The 17,082-nt window shown below is 38.8% G+C and overlaps 1 protein-coding gene across 2 annotated transcripts in view; it reads left to right on the top strand.

The window, feature by feature from the left end:
* The window catches only part of pmepa1 (prostate transmembrane protein, androgen induced 1), a 41,847-nt gene extending 25,459 nt beyond the window's left edge, over positions 1–16,388 (top strand). The window contains exons 1-5 of one of the 2 annotated variants that reach the window (XM_038696952.1): positions 1,035–1,283; positions 4,070–4,224; positions 6,647–6,700; positions 6,847–7,205; positions 8,393–16,388. In XM_038696952.1, coding sequence (XP_038552880.1) covers positions 1,226–1,283; positions 4,070–4,224; positions 6,647–6,700; positions 6,847–7,205; positions 8,393–8,705 — 939 coding nt within the window. In that variant the 5' untranslated portion in view covers positions 1,035–1,225 and the 3' untranslated portion in view covers positions 8,706–16,388. Of the gene's footprint in view, positions 1–1,034; positions 1,284–4,069; positions 4,225–6,646; positions 6,701–6,846; positions 7,206–8,392 lie in introns of those variants that run through there. The other variant, XM_038696951.1, reaches the window with a different exon arrangement.
* Positions 16,389–17,082: the final 694 nt, after the last annotated feature.

Here is a 17,082-nt window from a genome sequence, read left to right on the forward strand (position 1 = left end):
GTCTCTCATAATTTCTCCACAACATAACAAACACGCTACTTCCATGTCACAATCCAAACCATATTTAGCAACTGACTGGCAGTATTTTTAAAGCAGAGAAGCAGATTATCCAAACACTCAAAAGATAGATTTTCAGTGGAGTATCCTTTTAATCATTTTAAATCATATTTCCTGTAAAATATGACCTACTTAGTACATGCCATGACAAGACCTCACACATTTAAAAAAAATCAGATCGCAATTATTTTGACACATAATGCAATTATGGAGTGGATGATTCGATTTATGATGGGTTCTGTACCACCGATAAGGATGTTCCCTTACAACTGGAGAATATGATGTACATGCCAGGCATCACTGTAGCACCACACTTTACCATTTATAATAGTATGTTGTGACACATTTTACCTTTATCAAAAAAAGCTCCTGCGATTTGGATATTGCACCTTGCCATATTGTGATTTCGATAATAGTAATGAACTAATGAATTAATTAATTGTTTAGCCCTACTACAGATGGTAATTCACTTGCTGGGGGCCATATTAAAACTGAACATAGTGTATGCTGTGGTGTTAGCATGACGTTTTGCTGCCGACACGTTGGAGGATGTCATTGATGTAAATATTGAGCAGATAAGTTTACAGCACATCAGTTCATTGCTTTAAATCCCCAGATTTTTCAGATATGCTAATGAGTAGTGAAGTTGAAACTTCAGACTCTGCCCCCTCCACCCTGTCTCTCTCTCTCTCATCATTATTCTGTCCGTCCCTCTGACCCATCTGTGTCTCCCAGACGCTCCCACCACCCCCCCCTCTTTTTCTCTCCCCTCTCTCTGTGCCCCCTCCCCCGCCCCCTCCCTCACATTGACCCCTTTTGTTCACAGCTATTGGGTGGTGGTGGTGGGGCAGGAGGGGGTCCAGTCAGCTGTTTCCTCAGTGTGTGTTTGTCTGGACAGTGTGGGAATGTATGTGTGAGAAAAAGTTGCAGACAAAGCTTGGTCGAGCCTCAGAGTGTGTGTGTCAGCCAGTGAGGACACACATGGTGTCAGAACATCCACAGGACATGTAGTTTGGAGTTTGGCTGCAGCGGGAAGATTTGTTTTAGTTTCTTTTACTTTTGTTGTTTTGGTTTAGTTTGAGCTTGTTAACTTGGTGAAAGGTTATCACCAGGTTATCTATGAGAGAAAGTCTTGGTCTGAGTAAAGATCTTGTACTGTGAGGAGACTATGCAGCCTTCGTCAGGGAGTCACAGCCATGAAAACTGTGTTCAGACGCAACTGTGCGGTGAGTTTCTCATCTCTAACAGAAAAGAAAATATATCTTTAATCATTTGGCCCTTTTTGGCCCTTCTCTTTGTTGATGTGTTTTAGTCACTCTGGACCAATATAGTTTTTGGCTTGAGTTGGGAGGACAATACTCCTCAAGTTGATTAATTTTTTTCTTTAAAATTTATATTGTTTAGGGCAGTGGAGTTGAATCGATTAGTTGACTGACAGAAAATGAAGTTATTAAGCAAAATTGCCAAATATGCACTGGTTTCAGATTCTTAAATGTGACATTTGCTGCTTCTGTCTCATTTGTGTCTCTATAAATTGATATTCTGTGACGTTTAGACAACTGGTCAGACAAAATAAGCAATTTAAAGGCATCTTTTCAGGCTTTGGTAAACTGGGATGATTTAAAGGAACAACTTTTGGGTTGCCAGGTAGTGTTGGCACTCATTAGTTTCTCACTTGCTAATAAGTCATCAAGTCTACAGTTGTAAATATTTAAGTTGTTAATAAATGGATTTTGGAGCACATTCTCTGCAGCAGCCCTTCTCCAGAAGTTAACTAAACTAGCTAAAACCACAATGCAAGTGTTGTGCCAGAGGAGGATAAACACTAGCAACAGAGATTGTTCAAACCCGGCAATCTAAATGTTATTATGAATAGCTTATAACTGATGTACAACTATAAGGAAATGACTTATTGCTATTAAAAAAGCTTACATTACTTATAAACTCCCAATATTTAGTGCAATAAATAGCAAATTCTATCCCAATCGCTGACACGTAGCCTTGAGTACTGTAAAACTTCTAGATGTTGACTGTTGAGATTGATAACCATGTTTTGAAATCTGGTTCTGTTCTTAAAGTCAGGTTTCTATTCACTGTAACGAATCAAGAGTTGTCTCAATCTTGAATTAGATGATGAAACAGTGAAGGTAGCTTCTAACCAGGCATCATTTTGAAGTTGGCTGTTGAAACAGGTGAAACAGTAGCAATCGAAACAAAAGCTGGTTAAACAGGAACGTGAATAAAGGCCTTTTTGAAAACTTTATTGGAACTGAAGTACCTAGACCTGGTTTGGTTTCATGGAGTGTATTAAGGTTACTATACAGGAAAACAGTATTTTAGGGTTGTTCCCGCTGCATGTGTGGGTTATAGGGTAATATGTGACTGTTTTTATTGATCTAATGTGTGTAATGTGCAGTGTGTCTGTCACCTGGTCGGTAGTGTTGTGAAGTCAGCCTCTTGTTTTAATAGTGATTTTAGGTTTTAGGGGAACTAAAAAGGTTAAATACAGGTTTGAGAATGATAAATGCAGGGTTGAAAATAGAAAAGGTTATGAATGAGTTATAAGGTCACCTGAGTGTGTGTCTCTTCATGTTGTGTAATGGTTAGCTGTTCAGAAGAACATAACGAGGATGTGAGAACTGGTGTGAACTGTCTGGAAACCAGTCTGCAATGTGTGTGTGTGTGTGTGTGTGTTTTTGCCTGTCTGACTTGGCTCTGACCTCTGCCTGCTCCCTGTAAAAAAAGTGTGAGAAAAATGCTTCGTTTGTGTGTGTGTGTGTGTGTGTGTGTGTGTGGTGGGGGTGTTGGTGGATGGAGTCGGGGGTGGGGGAGTAGAGCAGGCTGTCTTTAAACAAAGCTAGCCCTGTCTGTCTGTCTGGTCTAGTCTGGCTGTGTGTGTGTGTGTGTGTGTGTGTGTGTGTGTGTGTGTGTGTGTGTGTGTGTGTGTGTGTGTGGGTGTGAGACATCCTGACCTCTACAGAAGGACTACATCTTTGTCTGGACTGTGTCTGAGAACCTTTTTTCTCTCATACACTCATACAAAACAACCTCATTGCTGTATTGACACTTGACACTTTATATGCATTTACGATTAGACGCTACTTTATTAGTAAACTGTGGAATAATGTGTAAAACGTTTATAATTAATTAAGCTATTTTATTTAAATCGATAATTCATTATGATATTAATGAATTAAGCAAAAACGGTGATTATTGCCTGGTTCTTCAAGGATCCACTGTTGTTCTGGGTTTTATAGCGTTTTAAATGGAATATCATTTGGATCTGAGAGCTGATATTTTATAGACTAACTGATTAATTGATTATCAATGTGAGGTCAAGTAACCTCAGCTGGATTGACAACACAAAAACACATCACAACATATACCATATATCACCACTTGACAATATTGCTTCAAGTTTATTTGTCATGACCACCATAATAAAATAAAACCGTGAAGTGAATACTGCTTCTCTCGGGACCAGGGTGTAAATACCAACATAAAAACAGCAAAAGTGTACTGGTACCTCTACATACACACATACAATGTGTGTTCCACAGTGGACAGTTTACATGTGAAAACATAATTTTCACTTGGAAAATGACTTTGTCCACAAATTCAGTACTTTGAATTTACTTTTTCACATGCGACATTTGCAACAGAGGCCTAAATATCCTGACTTTTAGCCCCTAGTGTGAGTAGATTTTGAAAAACACTGTATCCTACACTTCCCATTATGCAGCAGACTGGGAAATGTCCATGTTTTGCAATCACCATGCCCCAACATGTGTAGCAAGCTTCTGTTTAAAATCTGTAGTTTCCATCGGAAATACAGATATAACCTTAAAATAACCCTGTTGATGTCATAGTGACATCATCAGGGTTATTTTCTCAGACTTGACAAAACCACAGCCTGCCACAGAAGACGTTGTACAGCTGTTTTCACAGGCTGAGTAGCACTAACCATGACAAGTAAACTGATATGATGATCTTTGTTTCTGTGTTGTTGTAGCCCAGCTGGAGTTCATCCAGATCCTGGTGATCGTTGTAGTGATGATGGTGATGGTGGTGGTCATTACCTGCCTGCTGAACCACTACCGCCTATCAGCACGCTCCCTCCTCTCCAGACATGCCCCCACACGCCGGAGACACCTTCCATTGGCCAACGTAAGTCAAACACTACATTTACGTGTAGTCTGTCTTGACAGTATCCAGCACTAGTGCAATACGATAGAACATATTGCAGAGAAAAGACTTAATGACTTTATGGGTGTTAATATTGCAATTCGCTGCTTTAAACTTTGAGTGAGTAAGTGTGACCAGATGGCGGTCTGATTATTAAGCATATTTTCCAAAGTGTAAATGTGGCCACAGTCATAGCTGGAAGCTTTGGTTTGTCAAAGAAAAAATGGTGGCTAAGAAATAGCTGCTAGAAGTTAAGCTGAAAATATATGAAATCCTGTAAGAAACTTGGGTCACATTTTTACTGCATGCAACAAGCTTTTATAGCAGATATTTAAGTGTCACTTAAATAAAGCAGGATGTTTAAATGTGGAGAAAATGGAGAGCATTAAAAATAAACAGGAGCCAAAAAATATTCAGTCAAAAACTTATGAATTTAAGAATTTAAAATGCTTTAATTAAAGTTAGTGTTAAAAATTGTCGAACATAATTAGTTAATTGTCTGAAATATTGCTAAAGAAACATACAAGTTAACTTTATTCATAATCAACAGACTTCCTACAGTGCTGGACAAGGAGAAGAGCTGTGCAGTCCATAGTTTCAGTAGTCACAGTGAGGATAGTAGTTAATTTTGTTTACCATCTTTTAATATCCCTTAAGATATTAAAGGACAGTACCCCCCCCCCCAGCCACAGTCTGTTCACCCTGCTGCATTCTGGGAAGAGATATAGAAGTTTCAGTGCTGCACCACCAGACTGCAGAGAAGCTTTTTCCCCAGCTGTCAGGCTCTTAAACTCAAATTCATCCTCAGCACTGCTCCATTAAATATAGTTTATTTCTGTTAACTATTTTTATAATTGCTTCTATATTAATGTATATTGTCTGCTACATGGCAGAAACTCAATTTCACTCTATAACCTGTTGTAATGTGACAAAATAAATCTACCTACCTACCTACCTACCTAATAAACGATATAATCAGAAGTATAAGAGTTTGAGGAGTCCTGAGTGACAGCATGTGATCATAGTGATTAAATACTGCTGCAGGCTAATGCTAAACACTGACTCATTTCTTCAATAAGTGCAACAGCGGCCAGCAAAGACTATTTCAAGAAACACACACACGCTGCCTTACACCTGAGGCTTTTACAAACATATGACTTCACTTGTGCTCCCTGAATCACCTGCTACTGAATCACTTTGTGTGTGTGTGTGTGTGTGTGTGTGTGTAGCTTTATTCTACAAGTTAGATATGAGTAAAGGATGAAGCACCCTTGTGCACACTTGTGCACGCACGCACACACACACACACACACACACACACACACACACACACACACACACACACACACACAGAGTGCTCCTGATAAGCTCAGGGGAGTCATTGTCCTAGTTAATTTGGATTAGCAGACAGACATACTGCCACACATACAGTCAGACAGGCAGACAGGAAAACTGTCACCAGAGAACAAAAAACTTGCACAAAAGTTGGAAACGTTTCTTCCACACAATGTTAGTTAAGAACTGCGTGTGTTGATTTGCACAAGAACAAGAATTAAACAAAAAATAGATTGAATAGAGTGAAATTTTGAGAAATGTTATACATATTTCTCCAGTATTACCAAGATGACTGCAGGCTTCATTGGCAGATTCACTGACACATAATGACAATACCTTATGAAAATATGGAGACATTTAAAAAAGTTCTAAAGCAGTGGGTGTTTGTTGTACACCAGCGGAGCCCTCTAGTGCACAAAAACGGAATCAAACAAACAACAAACACATTTTTCTATGTAATTTTTCACTCTGAAAAAATAACACAAAGAACCGGGCTTAAAAGTTTCAATATCACGCTAAAGCTGCTTGATTTCAAAATGTGGTTTTGACGCACTCAGTTGTCCCATAGTGCAACATGCAACATAAACATAAGAGCTACAGACAGCTGGAAAGAAAAGTGGAAATTTGTCCGACTGTATTGCTACAGCTTCCCTAACAGCTGGAAAGACATAGATATAAACAAATGAGTCCTGTAAAATATATGTTTTACTTCACAAAGTAAAAATGTATTTGAAAGAAGTTTAAATTGTCTGGTTATGTGTTTTCTGTCATAATTCAACATAAAAACAAAAAGATGCAATGAAATACTAAGTTCTATAATAAGCATCAACAGTAGTGTATATTATACACTTAACAGCATAATATTACAACTCTCTGTTTCTCTTTTGTCAGTTTTATTTAAATCATCTTTATTGACATGAAATACAATAATACAAAAAGGTATTATTTGACATAGCACAAAAAATGGATGACAGATATGTCAGTAGAACTGAAGATGTGTTGCATTTTTTGAATAGGTTTAAATCAAATTGAAACTACTCAATAGATAAACTCTCTCTCTCTTTCTCAGGAGGGCGGTCTGTGGTCTTCTGAGGGCACCGGGACAAACAGTGGTTTGAATGAGGTGAGTTCTTCTTTAACCAAGAAGTAACATTTAGTCGCGGCAGGTTAATTTAAACAGAAGTCAGCAAAATTAAACAAGAACTAACAGCTCTGTTTATTGTTATTTAGGATGACACAGCAGTAATTCAATGTCATTCTTCACCCCAGCACCAGGTGTATAACCCACGTCCTCCAGACAGAGGGGTCCCCTCGTCCTACCTACAGCGGGAGCCTCAGCACGCCCAGTCCCAGCCCCCTCTCCAGTCCCAGCGCTTCCAGCACACATATGCCCCGAGTCGCTTCCAGCCGACATATCCCTATCTGCCCCAGAGCCTCATCGATCTTCCCCCCACTATCTGTCTCTCAGACGGGGAGGAGCCACCGCCATACCAGGGCCCCTGCACCCTGCAGCTTCGAGACCCGGAGCAACAGATGGAGCTGAACCGCGAGTCGGTCAGAGCACCGCCCAACCGAACAGTGTTTGACTCCCACCCCCTCGACCCGTCCAGCTCCTGTTTGCAGGCTAGGTAACAATATACAAACTGTCAGTCAATTGTTGTGTTTGAAATTACTTCCTTGTTCTCATGTTGATAATTTCCTAGGCAAGTTTATTTGTATAGCACATTTCAACAACAAGGCAATTCAAAGTCCTTTACATAAAACATAAAAGCAACATAGGGAAACATAAAAAAAGACAATGAAATAAAAATTTGAAAACAGATAAATAGAAAATAAAAACAGGATAAAACAGGACAATAAAAGTTACAATGGAGTGTAAGTTATTACACTGGGGACAGAAAGCAGACCTGTCCCAGACGACCTGAGAGGTCTGGATGGTTCATAATGTAACAGGAGATTAGAAATGTGTGTTGGTCCTAAACCATTCAGTGCTTTCCTTACACACAATGAACACTCAAACAACATTCAAGATAATCAGACTAGTGTTTAAGTTGCATTTTGCTGACAAGTTGAATCGGCTACCACCTACCATGACTGAAAGGTACATCTACAATGATATGTGGCTTCTGAAAAATTGTGATTAGGCTTATTTTTTTTATTTAATGTTGGTGATGGTTGGGATTGTCATCGTGTTGTTATTTTTATTTTATGTTGTTTCTCTGATGGATGTTCTAAATGATACATTTTCTGCTTTAGTACGAAACTGTATTGAATCAAATATCAAAGAATGCTATCTCTCTCAATCAGCATCTTCCTTCCCGTACAATTATTCCTTTACTCACGTTTTCTTGTGTTTGTACACACTATGTCTTTATCTCACTCCTTATACAATCATTGGGAGGCTGAACTACATATAACCTTATTCTTAAAGTCAGTAAACATGACAGGAAATGTCTGTTCCTCATCCTGATTTAGATTCTAGTTGAAATCAGTTCTTGCTTATGGTGTAAACGAAGTTGCCAGCCGCAAGTCAATCAGCAACTACAACGTCCACCTCAATAGTTCTAGGGCCATTAGAAAGTACTACCCCCAGAGCAGGGATTTTTTCGGAGGCTAGGAATAATGGCTGAGGAATTCCTTTGGTCAAAACACAAGTATGGTTCCAACGTTCCTAAAATGCTACTGGGAAAATTCATGTGATAGAAATGGAAATGGGCTATTAGTGTTGTACAGACTTTGTAACCCTCACAGGTTTTTTGCTGGATTTGTTCCTGTTGTTCTGCAGTCTTATTTATGACCCTTGTTCTGCTCCCAGTCTGCAGGCCCCTCCTCCGAGTGTCCATCCAGGCCTCAGTGTGCTAGAAGCCCAGGAGTCCTTGTCCCGGCAGCAGAAGCAGGGCTCTCGAGTAGAAGGAGCTCCACCAGCATACAGTGAGGTGATTGGGCACTACTACCACCCGACATCCTTGACCCCCGGCCACAACCATCGGACTGTATCGTCCTCACAAACACCCCCGTCCTCGTTTATACACGGTTTGCTCCGACCTCCATCTCAGCAGCAAGGAAGTGTGGACAACAGGAATGCGAGGAATTCGAAGGAGAAATCCCAGAAGCCCCAACAGGTGTGACAGTACTGATTCATTATTATTAGCCTGCAGGAAAACCAGGATTATATCTGCTCGCCACTTGGGAAATGGTCAGTAAAAATGATGAACAAACTGGTCAATGGTAAAATCCACTCTGAAAGGTTTAAGTGCTGGTTCATGTTGGTTGTAATTGTTGCTGGCATTTGGTCAGTTTCAGTTTCCCCACTTCATGGATTGCGCCGGGACTGGGAAGCAGCATACGCTGGCTTCTCGTTAGGTAAGAACACCTGCACATTTGCAGGAGAAAATCTGGTACTTCCTGCTCCACAGCTTCTTACTTCCTGTTTGAGGAGCACTTCAGATGAACCGATGATGATGTCAGAGAAGAAGGGCTGAAGGTGGAAAGGGAAGGATGGAGACAGAAGCCTCCTTCTTCCCTCCAGATCACCCCTCCTCTAGACTGATCTAACTAGTCTCCATTCATTATAAATATTTACATGTTCTGTTTGTTTCTATAGAACTTTTTATGTCTTTGTTTGTCTTTTTCGCACTTGCAGAAGAAATTCTATCCAGGCAAATGGCGAAATGTTGCAATCTTCTTGGTTCTTCCAGGTTTTGTTTTCTAGTGATAATCCCCCTCGCTGCTTCAACTCCATTTAGTTCTGTTTCACGTTCAAGACTGCACAATCCAGCGTTGGTAGTGACTCCTGCACGAGGCTTTAGCTGTTTCACTGGGACCTGTTAGCACATTAGGATATTTCCAGAAAGATCCAAGTATAGTTAGTGTTATCTAGCTTACCACTTGTAGCACAGTGCTAGTCCTCGAGCTAAACGTTCTGCCTTATATCGACCAACCGGTGCAGGAGTTGTTGCTAAAATCCTTTTTTCAGTCTAGTTTAGTTTTAGCCTTTTTAACTTTATTTTTTCTAAGGAAGGTTTGCACAAAGTTTTTGACTGTTCACCACAGAAAAAGAAAAAAAATCTGCAATATGATTGACAAGAGAGAAAACAGAAAGTAGGGATATTTTTCTAAACTTGATAGATTTGTTTGAGTAAAAATGTTTTTTTTTTCTGTTTTTATATGTTGTCTAGTTTTAGAAAAAGAAACAAACATCAGTAATCTGTTGGGGTGCCAACTTTCACATTGAACATTTTGCTACATACATGTTGGCATGTATATACATTACATATTGAGTATATATACACACATGTATGCAAACCGAGAGCGAACTTAAAAAGCACGAATTTAGAGTTATTTATATAATTGCTGAAAAGAATTGCACTATGTTTTAGGATGCGCAGATGGAACATGTGAGAGAGACTTTTTGTTGTGAAGGAGCTCTGTCTATTGAGGCATAGGTATAACGAGAGAGACCTGAAACCACAGGGACTTACCAGAGGGTCGGGCCAGCTCAGTGCACAGCATCCAGTATCCCGATAACACATCAAGGGGAGATTCTGACTTTTGTTCAATGGACTCGGATCAACCATTATTGTACCATTGATAAAAAATTATAAATCCCTTGTTTATGCAAATGTCTGAGTCCTGTAAGCCAACCACAAGTCAGCATTCAACCTGTAGGCCCAATCAGAAACTCTGCTTGTAGTGCTCTCTCACTCTCTCATCCTATTGGCCGAATCATTAGCCAATCCCAAAGCTGGCAGTCCTTACCTCGACCAAACAAGCCAAGCACATACGAGTTTGCTCACGTTAATCAGACTTTGTCGCATTGAACAAATGTCTGAACTAATCAAGACAATGTGTAATGTAACAGTAGAGTAGAGTGAAGTAGAGTAGGATGTAACAGAGTTTTCTTTCCTGCTGTGTGTTATTTTATTTGAATGTCAGAGAGAGAGAGAGAGAGAGAAACAATGCAGATCCAGTGACACCTAACATCCCCTTTGTAGAGCACTACTCAGGCAGGAAACCAGGTCGCCCTACAGGCCCTGAATAAGGGACACACTGACTGTGCACTGCTTTGGCCTCACACGCCAACACATGCAGATGGTAGAGCAACATTTGTGGTCACACACAGCAAATTTCTTTTAAAATTGCGTTTCTTCTCACTTCCCAACACACATATACACACACACACACACACACACACACACACAGCCCCCCTCTGGCAATCATCCCTCTCTCTGCAGGCATCTCTGAGCACTTTACTGCACCAGGAAAGAGACAACAATCGTCTGTCAGCCAGCGCCGGCCTTGGCTCACCGCCACACGAAAAAAAACTTAAAAACTACGGTAGAATCCTTTTATATTCTAGGTTAGATTCCCCACCCTTTAGGGCCACACTTTTAAAAGATGCAAAGAGATGTGCTCCAAAACTTTAAATATTCTTCAAGTGGAAAACAAATCAAAACCGCACTACGTGGACTCGTTGATTTATCGTTCTGAATTCTATATGATCTGTAAATGTCATGACTAGGGCTGGGTATCGTTTTAAATTTAGAGTTTCAGTATCAGTACCAAAATTTGAGAAATATACATGTATTTTTATACAAAACCCTTCTTAGACAAATCCCTTTTAGTTTATGAAATGTTCAATAGTTTTTACACAAGCAGCAGTTTAAGAATATTGGCTAAATAAAAAACAATCTAAAATTGACAAAACTTACCAAAAAACAAATGAACTTGTGTCCTTTTAAAAGTTTTTTTTTTTTTTTTTTTTTAAACCATAGTGGATATTTCTGTTTTGGAGCAGAACTCTTTGTGCGATGAATGCAGCACAAGATGGGTTGTTGCAAACTAGACACGTTGAAGTGTTGAAAAGTGACACGAGTGTTAATAGCAACTCGTCTTTTGTCATCTTTTAATGAGTGTAGAAATAAAGGAAAAACTAGTGTCCTCAAGTAGAATATTAGAATATGTAGATGTTTGTATTTTTGTCTTTTAAGTTGCTGCTTGTATGAAAAGTGTTCAGTGTGACCTCCACTCTTTTGTTATGAATTTATATTGAGGGTATCACAGGTTGGCCCAAATGAAGCTAGTGCCCTTAAGGGTCCAGTCTTTATGCAACAGCGCCCTCCACAGGGACTGAACCAAATTTCCTGAAGCTGAGTCAGCTGAGGAGAGGAGAGAGTCAAATGGCCAAAAAAAATCATTTTATAATCCTCATATTCTATGTCTTTTCTTTCCCTCTCAAATGAATCGCAGGTGTTTCGGAGCTAATCATCTGTTTTCTGAAAGATAAATCCCTGGTGATCTTGGAAAAGACCAGAAGGTCCTTTAAGAACATGTGCCAGTGTTTTGAAGTTATTTCCAGAATTCTTAAAAAGTCATCTAACCATCTGGATAAAAAAATGTTTAGTCCGCTGTACAATAAATTATTTTTAACTTGTTTTCCATGTTGCGACTCTGTTTCCTAATCCAAACAAAGATGGTAACCAGAAGTGACAGTTAAAAATCTTTTCTATTATGCAGCAGACAAAATCATTTTTATGAGGAGTCTTTGAGGATTCTGGAAATACGGTATCTTCAAAACAGAGTGGCAAGTGGCAACGACCATCTGGGATTTTTAAAGGAAAACAGATGCTTAGACTGAGTGTATTCTAAACAGCAATGAACCTCTACATTTTTTGGGGGGGTATTTAGAAAAACAGGCTCTTCCTCAGATGAACAGTGGAAATTTTCTGTTTCTCTGCGATACAAAAAAGACAAAAAGGTGAAAAATAATCAAAATAATTTATTTGCGGTTCACCTTCCCTTTGTCTTGTTTACTGTCTCTCTTTCTTCTTTGTTCATGAGCTGCACTGTCATTTTAATTAAATACATATTAAGAAAAACAACATATAAAGAAATTAACACTTGACCCAAAGCAGCTAAAGAAGTGATGAGTGGATCAATCAAAGTATGAATCACCTTTGACCTCAGAATGAGATTATAAGTCCTATTGACCTTCCCTTCGCTTCCCTTTCCTGGACTGTTTCCTTTTTGAAATGGTTTGGTTCCCTGCAATGGAGGGTTTGCAGCGGGTATGAAAAGGCTGGACAGGCTTTGATCAGGGCGTCACAGTAAAAAATGAGATCAATGTAGGATCAATCTTTACTTCAGGGAAACCTGCGCTGGCTGACAATACAAAAAAAGACAGGAGGAGAGGAGGAAAAACTCCTTCTGAGGCTCAAATCACACATTTCCTCACACAGGTGAAATCATTTTACTAGCGCTGCTGATAACCACATTACCCACACATTCACACTGGTATGTTTACATGCAGAGAGGTGAACACAGTTGTAGTTATTCACCAGCTTTCATTGACCTTCTGCTTTTCTGCAACCCTTCAGTTTTCTATAAATTTTTGTAGTGGCTCCAGAAAGCTATGACAGACAATTTAAACCAATGTCAACCAGCTACCTAATTAGTGTTTTCTTTCAAAATTCAAATCCTGGGAACCACTGTTCACAGGATAGATTTTCTTGATACATAATCACATGCCCCTATGTTGAAGTTAATATATTCACAAATGAAAGCAATCAGGACTGTCTGCTAAAATGTGTCCAAGCCAGTAATAGTTTCTGTTTGAAGTGGTCACACATATCTCTCTGCTTTAAGCCAGTGTTACAGCAGAGTGTTTTTGTAAAGTCAGCGGACAATGTCTTTTCCCAGAGTTTGTGTGTGTGTGTGTGAGAGAGAGAGAGAGAGAGAGAGAGAGAGAAAGAGCTGTTAATGTACTCTGACTTGCCCTGGGAAAGACCTCCAGCTGTCTAGACAAAAACTAAACACACACACACACACACACAGAGCAGACTAAACAAACTAAATTAAGAACTAGACCTTCCACACACACAGGTGCACTTTCATTCCTCGACATACATTTTTTTTCTTATTGTGGACCACACAAGATAGCAAAAATAACAATCACACACACACACACACACACACACACACACACACACCTGGATTGCCTCAAGAGTTACCTCCCCCTTCCTTCTTCTTCCTGTCTGACCGAGTTCTTCCTGTTCCCTAGAGATGCCTGCTGTGCAATGACAGAGCTCCTCTCAGACTGGCCCTAGCTGGCATTGGCTGGCTGTCTTTCGCTCTCCTTTTGAAACGTTCGTTGTTTATTGTGGTTGCTATGTCGTACAAGTGTGCCTGCCTATGCTGAGAAGGGCAAAATGTGAGCGGTTAGTTTGGGCTGTCAATCATCCCAGGCCACGCCTTCTTACTGTCTCAGATGATGATGATGATTGGATGATGATTGAGGATGATGAAGATAGATGTTTTTGATAGTGATGCCGCAGAGAGCGTTGCAATACACCTACTATTTGCCTTTTTGATAATATTAGTCATATTTTAGCGTAGTGTGCTAAATGTACGTTGTTTTTTTTGTTGTTGTTGTTATTATTGTTGTTTATTCACTTGAGAACAAAAAAGGTCATTTTACTTCAATCCATCCAACTTTTTTCTTTTTTTCATTTGTAAAACCAACTTTGAGAGTGTAAAACTACTTAACACACAAAATCTGCAGATCTCTGGGAGGATGTGTAAATACAAGAAAATGTACTTAAGCTTTTAAGTGCCCTTTCCAGTTTAAAGAGCAAACGGTGCGATTTGTCACGGGGTGAAAAAGATGAATCCCCCACATTTTTACATTCTTCATTTGAGAACAGTTTATTTTTAAGATAGTCTTGTGCACCTCATTCAGGTCTGAGGTCGTTTTTAAGCACATTTTGCTCACGCACTTACACGTTCAAGTATACTTCTTTGTGCATGTAAACATCAAGTCCTGGTAAACCAATTTGCCCACTACATTCTTAAACATGACCTCTGCTCGCCCGGCCCAGCGTCTACATGTGTGCCTTCTGGCGTCCGGGTTCAACAAAGACTTCTGTCTGCCTGTAAGACACGTTATAGTGCAATGAACCCCTCAGCTACATCAATGCTGTTGCCTTGTGACACTTATCAGAAAGCATTGCAGTATCTATAAAATATTCGGCCATGATGTTTGGATGCACATACACTGCAGGAAAAGGAAAAAAATTGATTAAATGTGAGGAATGACAAAAACAGTTCACAGAAATTGAAAGTTTATTTTTTAATGAATTAACTTTTAGTCTCAATCTTTAAGTCAACAAGGATGATAAGTCCTTAATGCACCCAGAAGAAAATGTAAATGTGAACATCCACTACAAACGCCATCCTCTGAAGAAGATTGTGTGATACATTTAAAGCTCCAGGGCACCTACTGAGTGGTCCCTCAAAAATATTTAATATGATGCTACGTCTTGTCATTTTAGGTATTTTTACTTAAATCAGTCTTACTTTTCATCATTTTTTCCCCTTTTCCTAGCAAATATGTGCTTCCATAATAATGGGTATATAGATGGTGAATGTTACAACATATAAATTTTGCTCACTAGTTAGCCTACTCATGCTGCATTCCCGAGATGTCGGAAAATCTGAAATTTCGTTAACATCTAGAATATCCGCTAAAGTTGTATTTTTAGCATAGCATGAACTTCATATCATACAATCTTACTTTTTAAACTTAAGTTTAATGTGACAAGAAACTTTGACCTAATAATTTAATGGAATGCAACAGTGGAGCCAACATGGCTGCCAGGGAAATGAACAAACATGGTTTTTCAGCTACACTACAGCCCAGTTTTCTGTCCACAGCATCATTAAAGACTGAAGATTAAAGATTTCCAAAGAAAGAATCATCCTAAACGAGACTCTTGTCACTGAAAAACAAGACAAGTGTTACACCTGACTTGAACTTTTTCATTTTTTATTATCTTTGGGCAAACACTTTACTTTACAAATTCCTTTTCGCAGATCCTGTAACACTGTCCTTCACCTGTAGACAAGTATTTTTGGTACACAATAACATTAACGAGTACTTGTTTGAAAGAAGATCTTGAAGAAGAATAACTCATTAAGAAATTATACCATTAGTACTTGTAGCAGACTGGAGGAAGGCAAAATGTAAAACAAACTGTTTTCCCCTTTTGTGTTTTTGCTCATTCTGCATCGTTGTGTTCTTTACTGCTCACCCTGCTCTTTGAATCAGCGCAGCATGGCGCCTTTCCTCTGACAATGATGAAGAAAATATAAGTAAACACTCTTTTGGTTGCAGTGTGCATATTCAACAAATCATTCATATCTTACAGGACAGCGTTCTGATGCTCGTCCACCGCGGTGACTATTGTAGAACTCTTCCACTTGTTGTTAAGTTTTATCCTGCAAGCATGTTAAATGTGGGACTTGTACAATAGATCAGTTTATTCTGGTCAGGATTCCTACATGCAGCTGGTCTACACTTTTGAGAAAACTATGATAAAAGGCTGTGGTTGTGTACAGAAAAATATAACACACAAACAATGATCAGGTTTTGGAAGATCTGTGAAATCTTTACATTCAGTCAAGACCAGATGTCAGATAAAATATGTAGGAACCCTGGTCTGTTTATGTAGAAAAACGTTGAGTTCCCATTTAAAATCCAGTCTGTTATCTGTCACAGCATGGCTCACATACTTATATAGAGGCCTACTTATTCTCAATGATAATAATTGCTTATTTGTGTATTAAAACTGTTTATTTAAATTTATATTGGATGGTCTACGTGTTGCAAGGTTTGTTATGTTGTTTTTTTCTTCTCTGTTTGTTACAAACAGAAGACAATGGTTCGTTGTTGTCACAGAACATGGTATGAATCGGACACATTTCAGTTAGCCTACTACGATTTAAAAAATGAATAAAAAAGTTTTATAAATATGTCTCCGCGTCTCCTCTGGTTATTCATTTGTTTGTCCTCAGTGTTTCATTTTGGTACTGAAAGGGTGACGTGACTTAATTTTGCTTTCATCCAAAATTATAAATTTATGAACTCGCATGATGAGTTTACAGGAAATCAAAAGCTCTGGCATTTCTCTCTCCAGATGTAATTAGTACACATCCCATTTATACATCAGACAGACAGGACATCAGACATCAGACTGGAAATAGTTTTTGTGTATTGGATTCTGTGGGTTCACTTTCCTACTGAATTTGCAAAAAATCCCTCATACAAATGTTTATATTCATGCATTTATACACTAAAATTTAATTGATCTTCCTTAAAAAGAACGAAGTAAATGTAACTTAATTTTAGTATTGGAATGTAACTAAGTACATTAATCTTAAGTAGTGTACTTAAGTACATATTTGAGGTACTTCACTTGAGCATTTTGGTCTCATACAACTTTCTACTTATACGATTCAGGGAAATATTGTACTTTTTACCCCATTATTTTTTCATCATTTCATCATTTCATCATTTTACCACATTTATTTGACAGCTGCAGTTACTCGTTACTGTACAAATGAAGAGTGTTGCATACAAAACATATGAAAATAACTAAAAAAGTAGAGCTGTAATAATAAACAGCTTCACGTATGTTTCCTTTTAATTATTTTTATTTGAAAAATAAT

The sequence above is a fragment of the Micropterus salmoides genome, unplaced genomic scaffold (genome assembly GCF_014851395.1).
Source record: "Micropterus salmoides isolate LMB-PRFRI ecotype aquatic unplaced genomic scaffold, ASM1485139v1 Ms_hic_scaffold_4, whole genome shotgun sequence".
NCBI classification, from domain to species: domain Eukaryota; kingdom Metazoa; phylum Chordata; class Actinopteri; order Centrarchiformes; family Centrarchidae; genus Micropterus; species Micropterus salmoides.